This window comes from Capricornis sumatraensis, chromosome 8 (assembly GCF_032405125.1).
Source record: "Capricornis sumatraensis isolate serow.1 chromosome 8, serow.2, whole genome shotgun sequence".
Classification (NCBI taxonomy): domain Eukaryota; kingdom Metazoa; phylum Chordata; class Mammalia; order Artiodactyla; family Bovidae; genus Capricornis; species Capricornis sumatraensis.
Genome location: NC_091076.1, coordinates 105,538,112 through 105,551,434, shown reverse-complemented (window position 1 = coordinate 105,551,434; position 13,323 = coordinate 105,538,112). Strand labels below are relative to the sequence as shown.

Sequence of the window (13,323 nt, the reverse complement as noted above, 5' to 3'; positions counted from 1 at the left end):
CTTCTTCCTCGCCCCTCGTCCTTCCCGGGACTCCCGCAGCGACCTCCGCCCGCGACCCGAAGTCACAGGCCGACGGCCCTTGGTCGGAGCGATGGTGCCACCTAGCGGGCCGTGTGGGGACGGCCCGAGGCGGCGGCGGCGGAGACCCCAGGCTCCGGGAGGCACTAACGACCGGCTGGGGTGGCGCTTCAGCACCGCCGTGGGTCGGACAGCGCCTACCGCCGCCCCCCCAAGTCCTGGAAGCCCGGCTTCCGAGCCCCCAAGCAGGGACCCAACAGAAGGACCTGAAGGAACTGCGGGCCCCCCTAGCCTGCACCTGGCGGCCCGTGGTGGCCCTCAGTGTGCGAAGCCGAATTGGGGAACCCAGCGTTCTCCCTTCTCTAACCCCTCCTTCCTCCCGGTCCAGCTTGGGTGGTGCGGACTAGGCAGTCCGGGGTTGCGGAGGGGAGGGTCACGCTTATAACTCTTCATACGACGCTTTCAAACGCGAGCCTCCTCGAAAACTACTAGAGAGGAGCCCCAGAGGCAGGCGGGGGATAGGAGAAGGGGAGCTCCTACAAATCCAGAAACTAGCAAGCTCTCCGCTCCCTAGTAATCGCGGCGCATATTTGTCGTCGGGCGCTAGGACCCAGGACACCCAGGAAGGTGGGAAGCAGGTGGGTGGACCGGAGACCCGGGGAGCGGCGGTGGAACACGCGCGCGCTAGGGCCGCGCGGACTCCCGGAGGTGGGCGGGGCGGGGGGGGGCTGGGGCAGGGCGGTGCGCGCGCAGCGTCGGCCAGCCCCACCCGATGGATCCCGAGCCCGAGTCGGCCTCCGTGGAGGTTCCGGCCGGGCGCGTGCTCAGGTGCGGCGTGGCCGGGCCCGGGGGTGGGGGCTGGGGGGCAGGAGCCGTGGCCGTGGGGTAGGCGCGGGAGAGAGCCCGGGGCACCCGAGCCGGGGATCCCCAGCCTGGGCTGAGCGGCCCCGACTGCGCGGCGCTAACGCCACGGCCCTTTCGCCTCCAGTGCCCCGGAGCTCTTCGCCGCACGTTCCCGGTCCCAGAAGCTGCCCCAGCGCTCGCATGGCCCCAAGGACTTCCTCCCTGACGGCTCGGAGGCCCAGGCCGAGCGGCTGCGCTTGTGCCGCCAGGAGCTCTGGCAGCTGCTGGCCGAGGAGCGCGTGGAGCGCCTGTGAGAGGGGCGGGCCGGGGCGGGGGCGGACCCGGGGCGGGCCGGGCTGCTGGACCCCGTAAGTCAGATCCGGTGGGTTTGAAACGGACCCCTCTCCCTGCTCCTCGCCAGGGGCAGTTTGGTGGCCGCCGAGTGGAAACCAGAAGAAGGCTTCGTGGAGCTGAAGTCTCCTGCGGTGAGCGGCGGGGCTCAGGGACCGGGGACCCGCCTCCTCTGCCTTCCCGGGCTCCTTCGTGACATTGCTCTGGGTCCCCCGCAGGGTAAATTCTGGCAGACCATGGGCTTCTCAGAGCAGGGCCGGCAGCGGCTTCATCCAGAAGAGGCCTTGTATCTCCTGGAGTGTGTGAGTGGGGCCCCTGGGAGAGTGGAGAGGGGATTGTGACCAAGGAACCGGAAGGGCGTTTCTACTCAGGGAAAAGGTATCTACAACCGAGTATTCGGGTGGGGGCGGGGGCTTGTAATCTGCTTTCTGGAGCAGTTGACAAGAATGTCACGCAGGGAGCAGGCTTTCCAGTCTGTTAGTGACGCTGCCTCCCTCTCCCCGCTCCCCTTCCTGGCCGGCCTGATTCTTGCCGTGATGGGTGTGGGGTGTAGCACGCAGATAGCAGAGTGGGGAAGTTGCTCCCCTGGCCGTGCCACCACAGGGAGGGTTCACAAGCCGAGCTGTGGGCTGCACTTTTAGGGCTCCATCCAGCTCTTCCACCAAGACCTTCCGCTGTCTATCCAAGAGGCCTACCAGCTGCTGCTGACCGAGGACACAGTGACTTTCCTGCAGTACCAGGTATCAGCCACCCTTTATAAGAACCTACAAGAGCTTCCCTGGCGGCTCAGTGGTAAAGAACCCACCTGCCAATGCAGGAGACTCTGAATCAACCGGGTAGGTCCCCTGGAGAAGGAAACTGCAACCCACTCCTGTATTCTTGCCTGGGAAATCCCATGGACAGAAGGAGCCTGGCGGGCTACAGTCCATGGGGTCACAGAAGAATCAGACACAACTTAGTGACTAAACAACAACAAGGTGCTGGACACAGAGCCACATGCTGAGGCTCCAAGACTGACAAGGGCTTATGTCCTAGGGGTTGCACTTGGGTAACATATAGGTAAGAAAGCAAATGAATGGTTGGCTTCAGAGTTGAGTGCCAGGAAAAACACAGAGGAGGAGGGGCACAAGGCTAGAGACATAAATGTGGAGATCTTGATGGCATGGATATTTCAGGCTCCACCAGGCTGTAGGGAGGTGTGGCCAGAGCAGAGGCCTGTGTCTGAAATCTGGGGCATTCTAATATGAGGAGGTCAGGGGGAAGATAACGGATGTGAGGAGTGTCCAGCAGTGGAGAAGACCAGGAGAGGGGGCATCAGAGAGACCACAAGGTCTTTTCAGGAGGAAGTGCTTGGCTGCGTTGAATGCTACTGAGAGATCAAGCAAGCTGGGGCATACCTGCGTACATTGCTCATATACGGATGCAGGGCCACACGGAGGACCATGCAGTTCATCCAAAACCCACCCATCTTTGGAAGTGTTGTGGGGCAGCAGGATGTCCATCTCCTTCTGTTTGTCTTCTCTGTATTGTAGTCAGGAGCTTCACTTGTGACAGCTTTTGTCAAAATATTTTGGTTTATAGTTTTTTCCCTGGTCCATCAGCTATCAGCTTTTTGGGATTTGCATTTAAATCAAGAAACTGCTGTCATTTGTGCCCAGGGTAAGGCCAGTGAGAGACAGGAACTCAGAGACTTGAGACCTCAGTGTGGGGAGGGTGTTTATTAGAGAGTATGGTCCTGCCGGTACCAGGGTTTGGAATCTGGGGGTGTGGTGAATGGCTTCTGTCTGGAAAACAGTTTGTTTTCATAAGTGGATGTCTGACTTCTGGTTTATCTTTTTGAGGTCTTCAGCCACCTGAAGAGACTCGGCTATGTGGTTCGACGATTCCAACCAAGGTAAATCCCTGTCTTATTTCCCTCGAATTTATCCTAGTCCCCAGCGACTAAACACAACACTGACTGCTTACTGGGTGCTGGCTGCTGAGGAATAGCAGAGAACAAAAGCACTACCCCACAGAACTTGTGTTTAGGGGAGCTTACACAAAACACCATCACTTTGCAAAATCAGTGATCTTGGAAACCTCCTATAAGCCAAACAGGGAAAACATGGTCACACAGATTAGAGTTTATCCCTTAGATCAGCACTATCTGATAGGACTTTCTGTAGTGACAAAAATATTCAGTGTCTGTGTTGTCCAGTAATGTGGCTTGTGTGGAATTTTTAATTTTAATAGATTTAAATTTAACTTAAATAGCCCCTTGTATCTAGGGCTACTATAATGGACAGTACAGCCTCACAGCCATAAGAAAAAATCATGGCGGGGAAGAATGCTGTAATAAAGGGCCATAATGTATTGTTGAGTATAAAAAGGACCAAACAGCAGTATGTTAGTACAGTGTCATTTTTGACAGAGAAAGATATGGAGAAAGACAGTCAATATGTGTGTTTGTAGGAAACAAAATGTTACCTTGGTATCCATTGGGTTTTATTTTCATTTTTCTTTATTTTCCAAGTTTTCCAGTTCTCCTGACTTTTCTCACCAGTGTTACTTATTGCTGGCTCTGCAGGAGCCCTGATGTTAGGGAACCTCTGTTCAAAGGTACCACTGATGAGACCCAGAGGCCTGGACAAAGATGTGCAGGGAGGCCCCTGTGTCTGCCCCTGTTACTCTGTGTGGGGTCTGCCTGGGGCTCCCGCCCTTGGTTACGGTTCTAGCCCTGGCCCGCTGACTTAGTCTGGGCCAGTCCCTCACACATTCCAAGGGGAGCACCAGACTGAGGAGGTGGATCAGTTGCTCACCTCCTACCCCATTCTCACCCACAGCTCCGTCCTTTCCCCGTACGAGCGGCAGCTGAACTTGGACAGCGGTGCCCAGTGCCTGGAGGGCAAGAGGAAGAGGAGAAGCTTCAGCTCTCAGTAATGCTCCCCACGTGGCCACCCCACAGGGAGAGTTCTGTGGAGGTGCTGGTGTTCAGGACCTTGGAGAATGCCTGGGCTTAAGAGTTGGGCTGGGGCGGCTCCTGCAGGGGCTCAGGGAGGCAGTATGGCTTGTGGGGGTCACGTGCACCTCAGCAGTCAGGAGCAGATGGACTGCGTTTCCTCCCCACGTCCCTCAGGTCTATTAATAAGAAGCCCAAGGCCCTGCAGAACCCCCTGCAGGGGATGGATGGAACACCTGAGAGCCCAGCAGCTTGCAGCCCACCTCCCCAGAACCAGAACAGCTGCCACCTAGAGGAGAAACCCCAGGAGTCAAGCCCCATAAAGAGCCCCGTGGGCCCCCTTCAGCTGCTGGGGTCCCTGGAACCCTGCCCTGGTCTGGGCAGGGAGGGGGCGCAATGCAGCCCAGAGAATGGCAAAATAGAAGACGGGGTTGTGGGGGCTTGTAAGCCCCGCTGGAACTTTGAGCAGATTTCCTTCCCCAACGTGGCTGCAGACAGCCGCCATACCCTCCTGCTTGCCCCCGCCCCTGAGCTGCTCCCGGCCAACGTGGCTGGACGGGAGACAGACGCCGAGTCCTGGTGCCAGAGGCTCAACCAGCGGAAGGAGAAGCTCTCTCGGCGTGAACGGGAGCGGCAGGCAGAGGCCCAGCACTTCCGCGAGGATGTGAATGCCGACCCCCAGGTGCAGCGCTGCTCCAGCTGGCGGGAGTACAAGCAGCTGCTGCAGAGGCGGCACCTGCAGAAGACCCAGAGCCGCCCCCCACACCTGTGGGACCAGCCTGTCACCCCCTTGCTGAGTCCCGGTCGGGCCGACTCCCCAGGTACCACATCACCCTGCCATAGGCCACGGGCAGCTGAGGAATCTCACGCCTTTAAAAGTGGCGTGCAGACTGCAGCTGATGGAGGCTTAAGGAAGATGGAGGAGAGAGCGGTGGGTGGAGTGGAACCCACAGGGATCGTCCACTGCAGGAAGCAGCAAAGAGGCTCGTGGGAAGGTTTAGTAGCAGCCTGGTCAGTGCCCGAGGAGAGGCGAGGAGGAATGTAAACTACAACCGCATCCTTAAAATCATAACGAGATGCATGTGGATGGCTGTGGTCCCCTGCTCTTCCACCTCTGTTAGAGGGGAACAAGGGGGCAATATGTTGACCAAATGAAAGGATCTCCTATATACCCTACATGTTAAAGAGTAGAGAATAAGGCAAGAACAGTGCTAATGAATTCAGGACTACAATCCTTATGGGAATGTGGTGCATTGTAAGGAACAAGAATGGGGTTGCCAGAGCAGTTAAATTTGAATTTCAGATAACTTTTTTTTTAGTATAAGTATGTTTCAGATATTGCATGAGACGTGTGTTGGTCGCCCGGTTGTGTCCAACTCTCTGCGACCCCATGACTGGAGCTCGCCAGACTCCTCTGTCCATCGAATTCTCCAGGCAAGAATACTGGAGTGGGTTGCTATTTCCTTCTCCATGCATGAGACATACCTGTACTTAAAAAAAAAAAAAAAATCTGCTAAACCTGGCAACCCCGAACAAGATGGCAGATTGAGAGATGTCAAGGGGTCTGGATGGTTGACTCTCCTCATGAGTGCCTTGTTTTCACCGTCCTTGTAGCCACGGTCCTTCAGCAGATCTCTGTGCTGCAGACGACACACCTTGCTGATGGAGGTGCCCGGTGAGTCTCCAGGTAGTGCCCACCTCTATAGTACTTGGGGCACCAGCAGGAGTTGGCAGCTGGGATTTGACTCCTGAGGTTGGGCATGAGCTGAGGGATCACTTCAGGGGCCCCTACCCTGGTAATAATACTCATGTGTGTCTGCAGGAGTAAGAGCCAAGTAGATTGATGATTTATCCCACTGGTTCTGAGATAGGGTCACTGCCCCTCCTTAGTCTCCCTGGAGGAGGCTGCTCCCTGAAACTGGGGGAGGAAAAAGGTGGTATGGAAAGAAAAGGTGCGAGAGGAGTGCCCCTGTCTCCTAAGGTTTCTCATTCTGTCCTCAGGCTGCTGGAGAAGCCCGGGGGCTTGGAGATCAGCTTTGATGTCTACCAGGCTGACGCCGTGGCCACCTTCCGAAAGAATAACCCTGGCAAGCCCTATGTCCGGCTGTGCATTAGCGGGTATGAGACCAGTGAGCACAGCTGCGAGTCCTCTTGTAAACCACGTGGACGTCCCCTCCATGTCCCCCCTCCACCCCCCCGCTAATCTGTCAGTCCCTAAGAAGAACCAGTGGTCCAGAGAGGTCACACAGCCAGTTAGTGCTACGGGAACCCAAGCTTCCTCATCCTCAGCTCTCACTCCTGTCCTTTTCTAGTAGCTTCTCTTCTGGGCTACTTCAGTACCAGGCTCAGCCAGCAGAAGGATGTGAACGAGGGGTTTCCGGGCTAAAAGAGAGGCAAGACCCTCACTATTCCCAGGCTCCTTACCCTACCAGGGGCCTGGGTGTTACTTGAAGAATCAGAGCCATGTGGTTTGCAGACAGGAGAGCCTGGGGCCAGGCTTCTCGTCCCCCCAACTCCTGTCATACATCGGCCTTCCCTGGGAGCTTAGGAGGGTTGGCTTCCCAAACTCATGGGTGGGCTCTGCCAGTTCTCAGTCTAACCTTGATTCTTGCAGATCTGATGAGCTGGTCCCAGACCTCTGCACCCTCAAGCGGTTGTCCTACCAGAGTGGGGATGTCCCTCTGATTTTTGCCCTGGTGGATCATGGAGACATCTCCTTCTACAGCTTCAGGGACTTCACGCTGCCCAGGGATCTGGAACACTGACCACCCAGCTGGGGTCTGCCCTGGGGGACCTGGACTGTCCACTCTCAGGGACCATCGCAGTTGCCTCTTAACCCAGACTCTGACCTGTAGCTTCAGAGGCTAGTCTGGGCCTTGGCCTTGGGTGTCTGATGCTCACAGGAGAGCAAAGCCTTGCCCCTCTACCTGGCCTCTGCAGCGCTTCCAAGCCCCAGGTCTGAGACTGCTGCCTTGCAGTAATCCCCTTGGAATTCAGGACTAGATTCCAAGAGGCCAGTGAGGTGGGGCAGAAGAGAAGACTCTGTGCCTTTAAATGAGAGGGTGCCTGCTTCATGCGATAAAGCCAAAGCCATTAAAAAAATATATACATATATATATCCTTTTACTGCTGTGGCTGGATTTATTAGAAGAGTCCTCCCTACCCCACCATCCTTCGGAATTGGCCCCCAGGCCCTCCCCACCCACAGCGCTGCTTTCTCTGGTGCAACAGCTAGAAGCAGCCAGTGGGAGGGCAGAAATGCGACCCCAAGCCTTTCTCCGGGAAGTCACTGACCTCTAGTTAGTTTGGCTTTCAGAAAGGTTGTCCGAGGTGGGAGGTTGGCACTCCACCGGTCCTTCCCAGAACGCAGCCGGCTCCGGGTAGAGGGGCGGCGGAGAGGCGCCACGTCGGCGTGGCTCGAACGCTAGTCGTTTCAAACTGTGCGGTGGAGCGTGCCATCCACGGCCCAGGCCTCGGGCCTGGCCTCCGCCCCCCGTCCTTCCCTCTCGTCGTTCCAATTGCCCTCCTTCGTTGTGCTAAAAACTCTGCTGCTGCCGCTGTCGGAGGCAGGGCTCGGAGGAGGGCTCAGGCTTGGGGCCGCCCGGAGAGGTGCTTCGGCGACGCCCCTGTTCCCAAAGCACCTAGCTCTCGGGTCTCGAAACTTGGCCCTGTGTCCGCCGGTCCCCCTCCCTGATAGGGTTGGGCACTTTCAGGAAGAACAGGCAGGGCTTTGCCCCTCCCTCCGGGGCAGCCCAGGGCCGGGTCGTGGGAGGGACCACTCCCCTCTGCAGCCGGACCTGGGAGGTAGCCCGGGGCAGGCGCGCGTTCCGGGAACTATTTCCTCCTCCGGGAGGCGGCGGGACACTGGGCGCGGCGCGGGAGTGCTGCGGCCCAAGGTGAGCGCAGGTGAGGCTAGGGGCGGGCTGGCAGTGCCTCGTGCATATTCACGCGGGCCGGGGCCCCGCCCCCGGGCGGGACGGAGCCGTGGATTGGCCTGAGCGCAGTCCCGCCTCCCCGAGGGCGCCGGCGCGGCTCCCCCGCCTCGACGGCCGCGAACTGCTAGGGGCGGGGCCAGGCCCGGGGGCGGGGCCGCTGGGCCCGGCGCTCAGGGCCGGCTTTCCCTTTATGTAAATAGCGGCGGCCCCGCCCCCTGCTCGCCGCGCCGGAGGTGAGCAGGAAGGAGACTGCCGCCCAGCAGCCTGCGGGCCTGCGGCGGAGCGAGCGGAGCCGGTGGCCGGGGCCGAAGGAGGACTCGGAGGCCTCGGGCGGGGCCCGGTCTGGGGTTCCAGGTGAGGTGCGGGCCGGGGCCCACCTGGCCGAGGCCGCCCCCTCGGGGCGCCCGCCGGCCGGAGCGGGAAGGCAGGGGAGGGCCGGGACCCCTGGCCTCCCCGGGCGGGGAGGGCTGCGCGCGGGTCCGCTCGCCTCGCCCCGGATCCCGTCGCTCCGCTCGTCTGGGAGACAGACACCTGTAGAAAGTGCGACTGGGAACTTTTCCGTGCCCGATCCGCCCGCGATCACAGACAGAACTTGGGTTTCGGGCTTGCACAGTCGTGTTGGCTTGGTAGAGCGGGGAACAGGTGCTCGGCCCGGCCGAGTGCGAGGGTCACCGCGGGCGGAGACGGAGCCCCCGAGCCCCGGGCCCCACGTGTAAGGCGCCTGGCCGGAGAAGCTGGCGACGCGCGCCCCCGGGGGCCCTCCCTCCGCCCGAGGGGGCCGGAGCGCGTTACGTCTGCGTCTTAGCCCCTGCCCCTGCCATCTGGGCCCTCTGCCTGCCGGCCCTTTGTGCCTCCTAATCCCCGGACGCAGGAAGCCCGCGGGAGGGACTTGGGTCTTGGGGCCTTTCTCTGCCCCAGGCAGCTTTGGATCCCTTTGGGGGACGTGATGGGAGACCCAGCCTCTTTTCCACGGTCACGGGGGTGGGGTTACGCTGCGGGACGCTGGGACTTGGCGAGAAGTGAGAAATTCTGTGTGTCAAAGAAAGTGCAGTTTGCTCTAGGTTTTCTCGGGGCTGGACGGTTCCTAGGCACCCTGAGCTTGGACTGCGGGTAGAACTGACGATTACCAGGAGAGCTATGGTAGTGGTCCCCTGAGGCTCTCACCTGAGACAGGTGAGCTTTGGGTGAGGTGGGCGGGGCGTAGACTCAGCGCCCTTCCCTTGGGGATCTTTGTGCCAGATGCAGGGCATCTTAACCTAGGCTCTAGGCACCCTTCCCGGAGCTTCCAACTCAGATTCTTTTCAATCTGGGGAGGGGATTCTGAGCAGAGAGGGGAAGAAGGAGGGGTTGTGTGTCACGGAGACAGGAAACCCCAGGTGGGAGGCTCAGAGCAGCAGTACTGAAGAGCCCTGGCCCAGCTCAGCGGGGAGCCAAGAGCAGAAGTGGCTTCTGAGGAAGACCGTCTGGGTTTTGTGAGCTGAAGCATGGGAATGGTCCTGGAAGAGATGGGCCAGCTTCTTTATGTTATGCACAGGGCGTTCGGATTTGGTTTTCTTCAACCATCTGCCCACAGTGCTCGCTTTCGTCAGTGAGGACTCAGACCAAACTCCGGGCGCTTCGAGTGCCTGCTGCTCTTCTCTAAAGTTAGATGGGGCCCGTCTCGGCGGGAGCCCCTAGGCAGTTATTTCCAAGGGCTGGGGCATCCTGCATCCCTAATCTTCTCTGAGTCAAAGAAGCATCCCCTTTAGCAGCAGACTAATATAATTTTATTAACTTAGTAACTTAGTCCTTTGTTATTGTTTAGTCGCTAAGTCCTGTCGGATTCTTTCCCCACCCCATGGACAGTAACCCGCCAGACTCCTCTGTCCATGGGATTTCCCAGGCAAAAATACAGGAGTGCGTTGCCGTTTCCTTCTCCAGGAGATCTTCCGGACCCTGGGATCGAACCCATGTGTTCTGCATTGGCTGGTGGATTCTTTATCGCTGAGCCACAAGGGAAACCCAGCTTCTTAGTAACGTTTAAAAAGTGTCTTAATCCCAGATAACCCATAATAGGGTCAAAAATTTAAAAGGTAATAGGCGCTCCCAAGAGGGAAAAAACTTCCCTCTTGCTTCGTAGTCTTGCCTCAGGTGTAGTGCTTGCTTCTTTTTTTTCTTTTTTGGTTGTGCTAGGTCTTCTCTGCTGCACGGGCTCTTCTCTAGTCATGGCGAGTGGAGGCTACTCTCTAGCTGTGGTGTGCAGACTTCTTGTTGCAGTGACTTTTTGTTGTGGAGCACTGGCTCTACGGTGCACAGGCTTCAATAGTTGCAGTACGTGGGCTCAGTAATTGTGGCTCCTGAGGTCAAGAGCACACGCTCAATAGTTGTGGCAAACGGGCTTAGTTGCTGTGCATCATGTGGGATCTTCCCAGACCAGGGATTGAACCTGTGTCTCCGTCAGGTGGATTCTTTACCACTGAACAACCAGGAAGCCCTCAGTAAGGCTTTTAGTGTCTTTCCAGACTCAGGTATAGTTTTGAATTGTGCCATGCTGATTTTTCACTACATGACCTTGACTCTGTTACTTAACCGTGCCGAACCTCAGTGAGCCTTGTTTTTACAGATGTTGACAAGAGGATGAAAAATATCATAAACACCTGGTCCTGGCCGGCGCCAGGTGAGGGCGGGCTGCTTAGCCTCCCCACGAAGCATAAAAGCCATGCGGTCACTTGCAGCAAGCCTTAGGGCAAATGCCGGGGCCTTTTGAGCCCGGACGGGTCTTGAGGGCAGTTGGCTTCTCTGTCCAGAAATCCCGATTTTTGAAAACCTCTGGAGAATGAGAACTTTGAGAATGAGGCTGTTGCTTCTTGGAGGGCTGAGGTCTCTCCTAACTTTCACTTCGGTTCCAGTGGCCCTCGGTATTTCTGCTGCTGCTTAGAAAACCTGGGAGTGAGGCCTGATGGCCAGACCCCAGTTGGGGCAGCCTTTCCTGGGGGGAGTGTGTGTGTGTGTACAATCTAATCTCCTCTGCTTTGTACTCGGGGGAGGGCTTGACTGTTACACATTCTGCACCCTGGTGGGGGGGTGGGAGGCGGGGTCAGTGAGTAGGGGAAGCGCGTTCCTGGGCTGCTCTGTTGCCATTAAGGAGATTTTTCTCTGAACTCCGTCATGAGTTCTGTCAGCCTCATTCAGGGAAGAGATATCTCCTGCCAGGACTTCCTGGCCCCGGGACCCTCCCTCCCATAGAGAAGGTGGTGCATGGAGCTGGGAAGGGTGGGATCCTCTGCCATCAGCCTGTGCCCTGCCGTCTACCCCACTGGAGACATTGAGCATCCCTGGCGGGAGTCAGGGGCAATGTGGCGTCTGTAGAAGGGTCCTCCCAGACATGTCAGCCGCAGCTTTTGAGACACCTGAATCAGGGGCCCAGCGAAGGCCCAGGACACCCATGGCCTCTGCCCCTGGGTTGGCTGCTTTGAGCGGCACTGGCTGCCTGGACCCACTTATCCTGAGTACTCAGCCCGGAGAGGCCTTCTTATCTCACTCGGGCGATAGCAGTATCAGGGCTCCTCCTGGCTCGAGGCTCGGCAGGTCTCTGGCAACGTTGTTTCCCCTGGCTCTGGAGTCCTTTGCAGGAAGAAGTGGGGTGTAGGACAGAAGATGGGGTCCCCATGGGACCACCGGTACTGTTTGCCCTCCTCCAGCCCCGGCTCCCCAGGGTTCCCGGGGAAAGCCTCCTCTCCCTGTGGGCTGTCCCCGTGGGCCTTGTCCACCTCCCTTGGGGGTGGCCTTCTCTCCCCCACCTCGCCTCTCAGAGGAAACTGGTCCTCAGAGGAGTCACCCCATTCCTTCCCCTCCCCAGGAGCCACAATGAATTCTTGAGCTAGGAGAGGCTCCTCTGGGCGTGGGGACAGGGAAGCAGCTAGGCACCTGACTCTACCCTTCAGGAATCCAGCAGAGACTGGAGACTTTTCTTGAGACACCTGACTCAGTGTTCCCAGCGTTTGATGAGAGGGACATCTGGGCGCAGGACTGTTTGATTCTAGTAAATAATGTTATTGGTGGCTCTCCTTGCCAAGGAGCCGGGTCTCCTGAAACTTCGGGCTAAGACAGGGGCCATGAGGGTATCCATGGCCCCATGTCAGGTGTAGCGTGCGCATGGCCCCGGCCTTGGCCAGAGACGTGAGAACAGGAAGTTCCCCTGGGGTCCCAGCCCAGTGCTCTTTGGGATCAGTGGCTCCTACCTGGAGAACATGTTTGCCTACTTGATCCTCATTCAGTCCCAGCTGTTCATTTATTCAACAGGTATTTGTTAGTGTCTCTGTATGTGTGGTGTGGTTTAGACACCAGGCATAATCCTTGCACCAAGCAAAGATCTCGGCTGTCACAGCACTCTTGTTCTAAAGGATGGGAATCTTGAGTGGCCAGGAATAGGTGTAGGTAATAAATAATCTGCTAAAAGGCAATATGAGCTATAGAATAAAAACTGAGGTGGGGGATTGAGACCCCTTGGGAGGGAGGTAGGTTGCAACTTTAGAAAGGGGTCAGGGTGGGCTTCATGGAAAAGGTCACACATGAGCACAGGCTTACAGAAGATGCCTTGCCTTGCTCAGTCGTGTCTGACTCTTTGGGACCCTATGGACTGTAGTCCTCCAGGCTCCTCTGTCCAAGGGGATTCTCCAGGCAAGAATACTGGAGTGGGTTACCATGCACTCCTCCAGGGGAATCTTGCTGACCCAGGGATGGAACCCACATCCCCTGTGTTGCAGGTAGATTCTTTACCAGTGAGCTCCCGGGGAAGCCCTACAGGAAGTGAGGGAGTTATTTAAATAAAATTCGGTGCCTCTCATGTGTCAGGGAGGTTCCTTGGTGGCTCAGAGGTTAAAGCGTCTGCCTACATTGTGGGAGACCTGGGTTCGATCCCTGGGTCGGGAAGATCCCCTGGAGAAGGAAATGGCAACCCACTCCAGTATTCTTGCCTGGAGAATCCCATGGACGGAGGAGCCTGGTGGGCTACAGTCCACGGGGTCGCAAAGAGTCGGACACGACTGAGCAACTTCACTTTCACTTTCACGTGTCAGGGCCCTAAGCACTGGAGACACGACCATGGAAGGTGAGGCATGTCTGTCCTGGGGCTGACATATCCTGGAAGCTCCATGGGTTGGCCTTTCAAGTTTTAGGCAAGTCGGAGGTCATGTTATGGAGCTTGATGGGATGAACCAGGCAGCTTACCCACCCCCACCCCAGGCAAGTCGTCCTCTG

At 57.7% G+C, this 13,323-nt stretch overlaps 2 protein-coding genes across 3 annotated transcripts in view; both read left to right on the top strand.

The window, feature by feature from the left end:
- Positions 1-790: 790 nt before the first annotated feature.
- TSEN54 (tRNA splicing endonuclease subunit 54) lies at positions 791-7,223 on the top strand. Its single transcript, XM_068977805.1, has 11 exons — positions 791-846; positions 1,007-1,171; positions 1,283-1,346; positions 1,431-1,514; positions 1,854-1,952; positions 3,054-3,106; positions 4,035-4,127; positions 4,328-4,971; positions 5,765-5,825; positions 6,152-6,268; positions 6,765-7,223. The coding sequence occupies exons 1-11, from the start codon at positions 791-793 to the stop codon at positions 6,913-6,915; spliced, it is 1,587 nt and encodes a 528-aa protein (XP_068833906.1). The 3' UTR covers positions 6,916-7,223.
- A 1,118-nt stretch (positions 7,224-8,341) lies between these two features.
- LLGL2 (LLGL scribble cell polarity complex component 2) overlaps positions 8,342-13,323 on the top strand; it is a 33,705-nt gene continuing 28,723 nt past the window's right edge. For both annotated transcript variants that reach the window (XM_068976730.1, XM_068976729.1), the window contains exon 1: positions 8,342-8,439. The gene's annotated coding sequence lies outside the window, so the exon portion shown is untranslated. The remainder of the gene's footprint in view (positions 8,440-13,323) is intronic.

What these genes read in the sequence shown, in the direction of transcription:
- TSEN54 (XM_068977805.1), top strand. Translation starts at nt 791, where the DNA reads ATGGATCCCGAGCCCGAGTCGGCCTCCGTGGAGGTTCCGGCCGGGCGC. An exon ending in GAGGAGCGCGTGGAGCGCCT is followed by an intron (nt 1,172 to 1,282) that starts GTGAGAGGGGCG and finishes GCTCCTCGCCAG; the next exon opens with GGGCAGTTTGGTGGCCGCCG. An exon ending in CCTTGTATCTCCTGGAGTGT is followed by an intron (nt 1,515 to 1,853) that starts GTGAGTGGGGCC and finishes CTGCACTTTTAG; the next exon opens with GGCTCCATCCAGCTCTTCCA.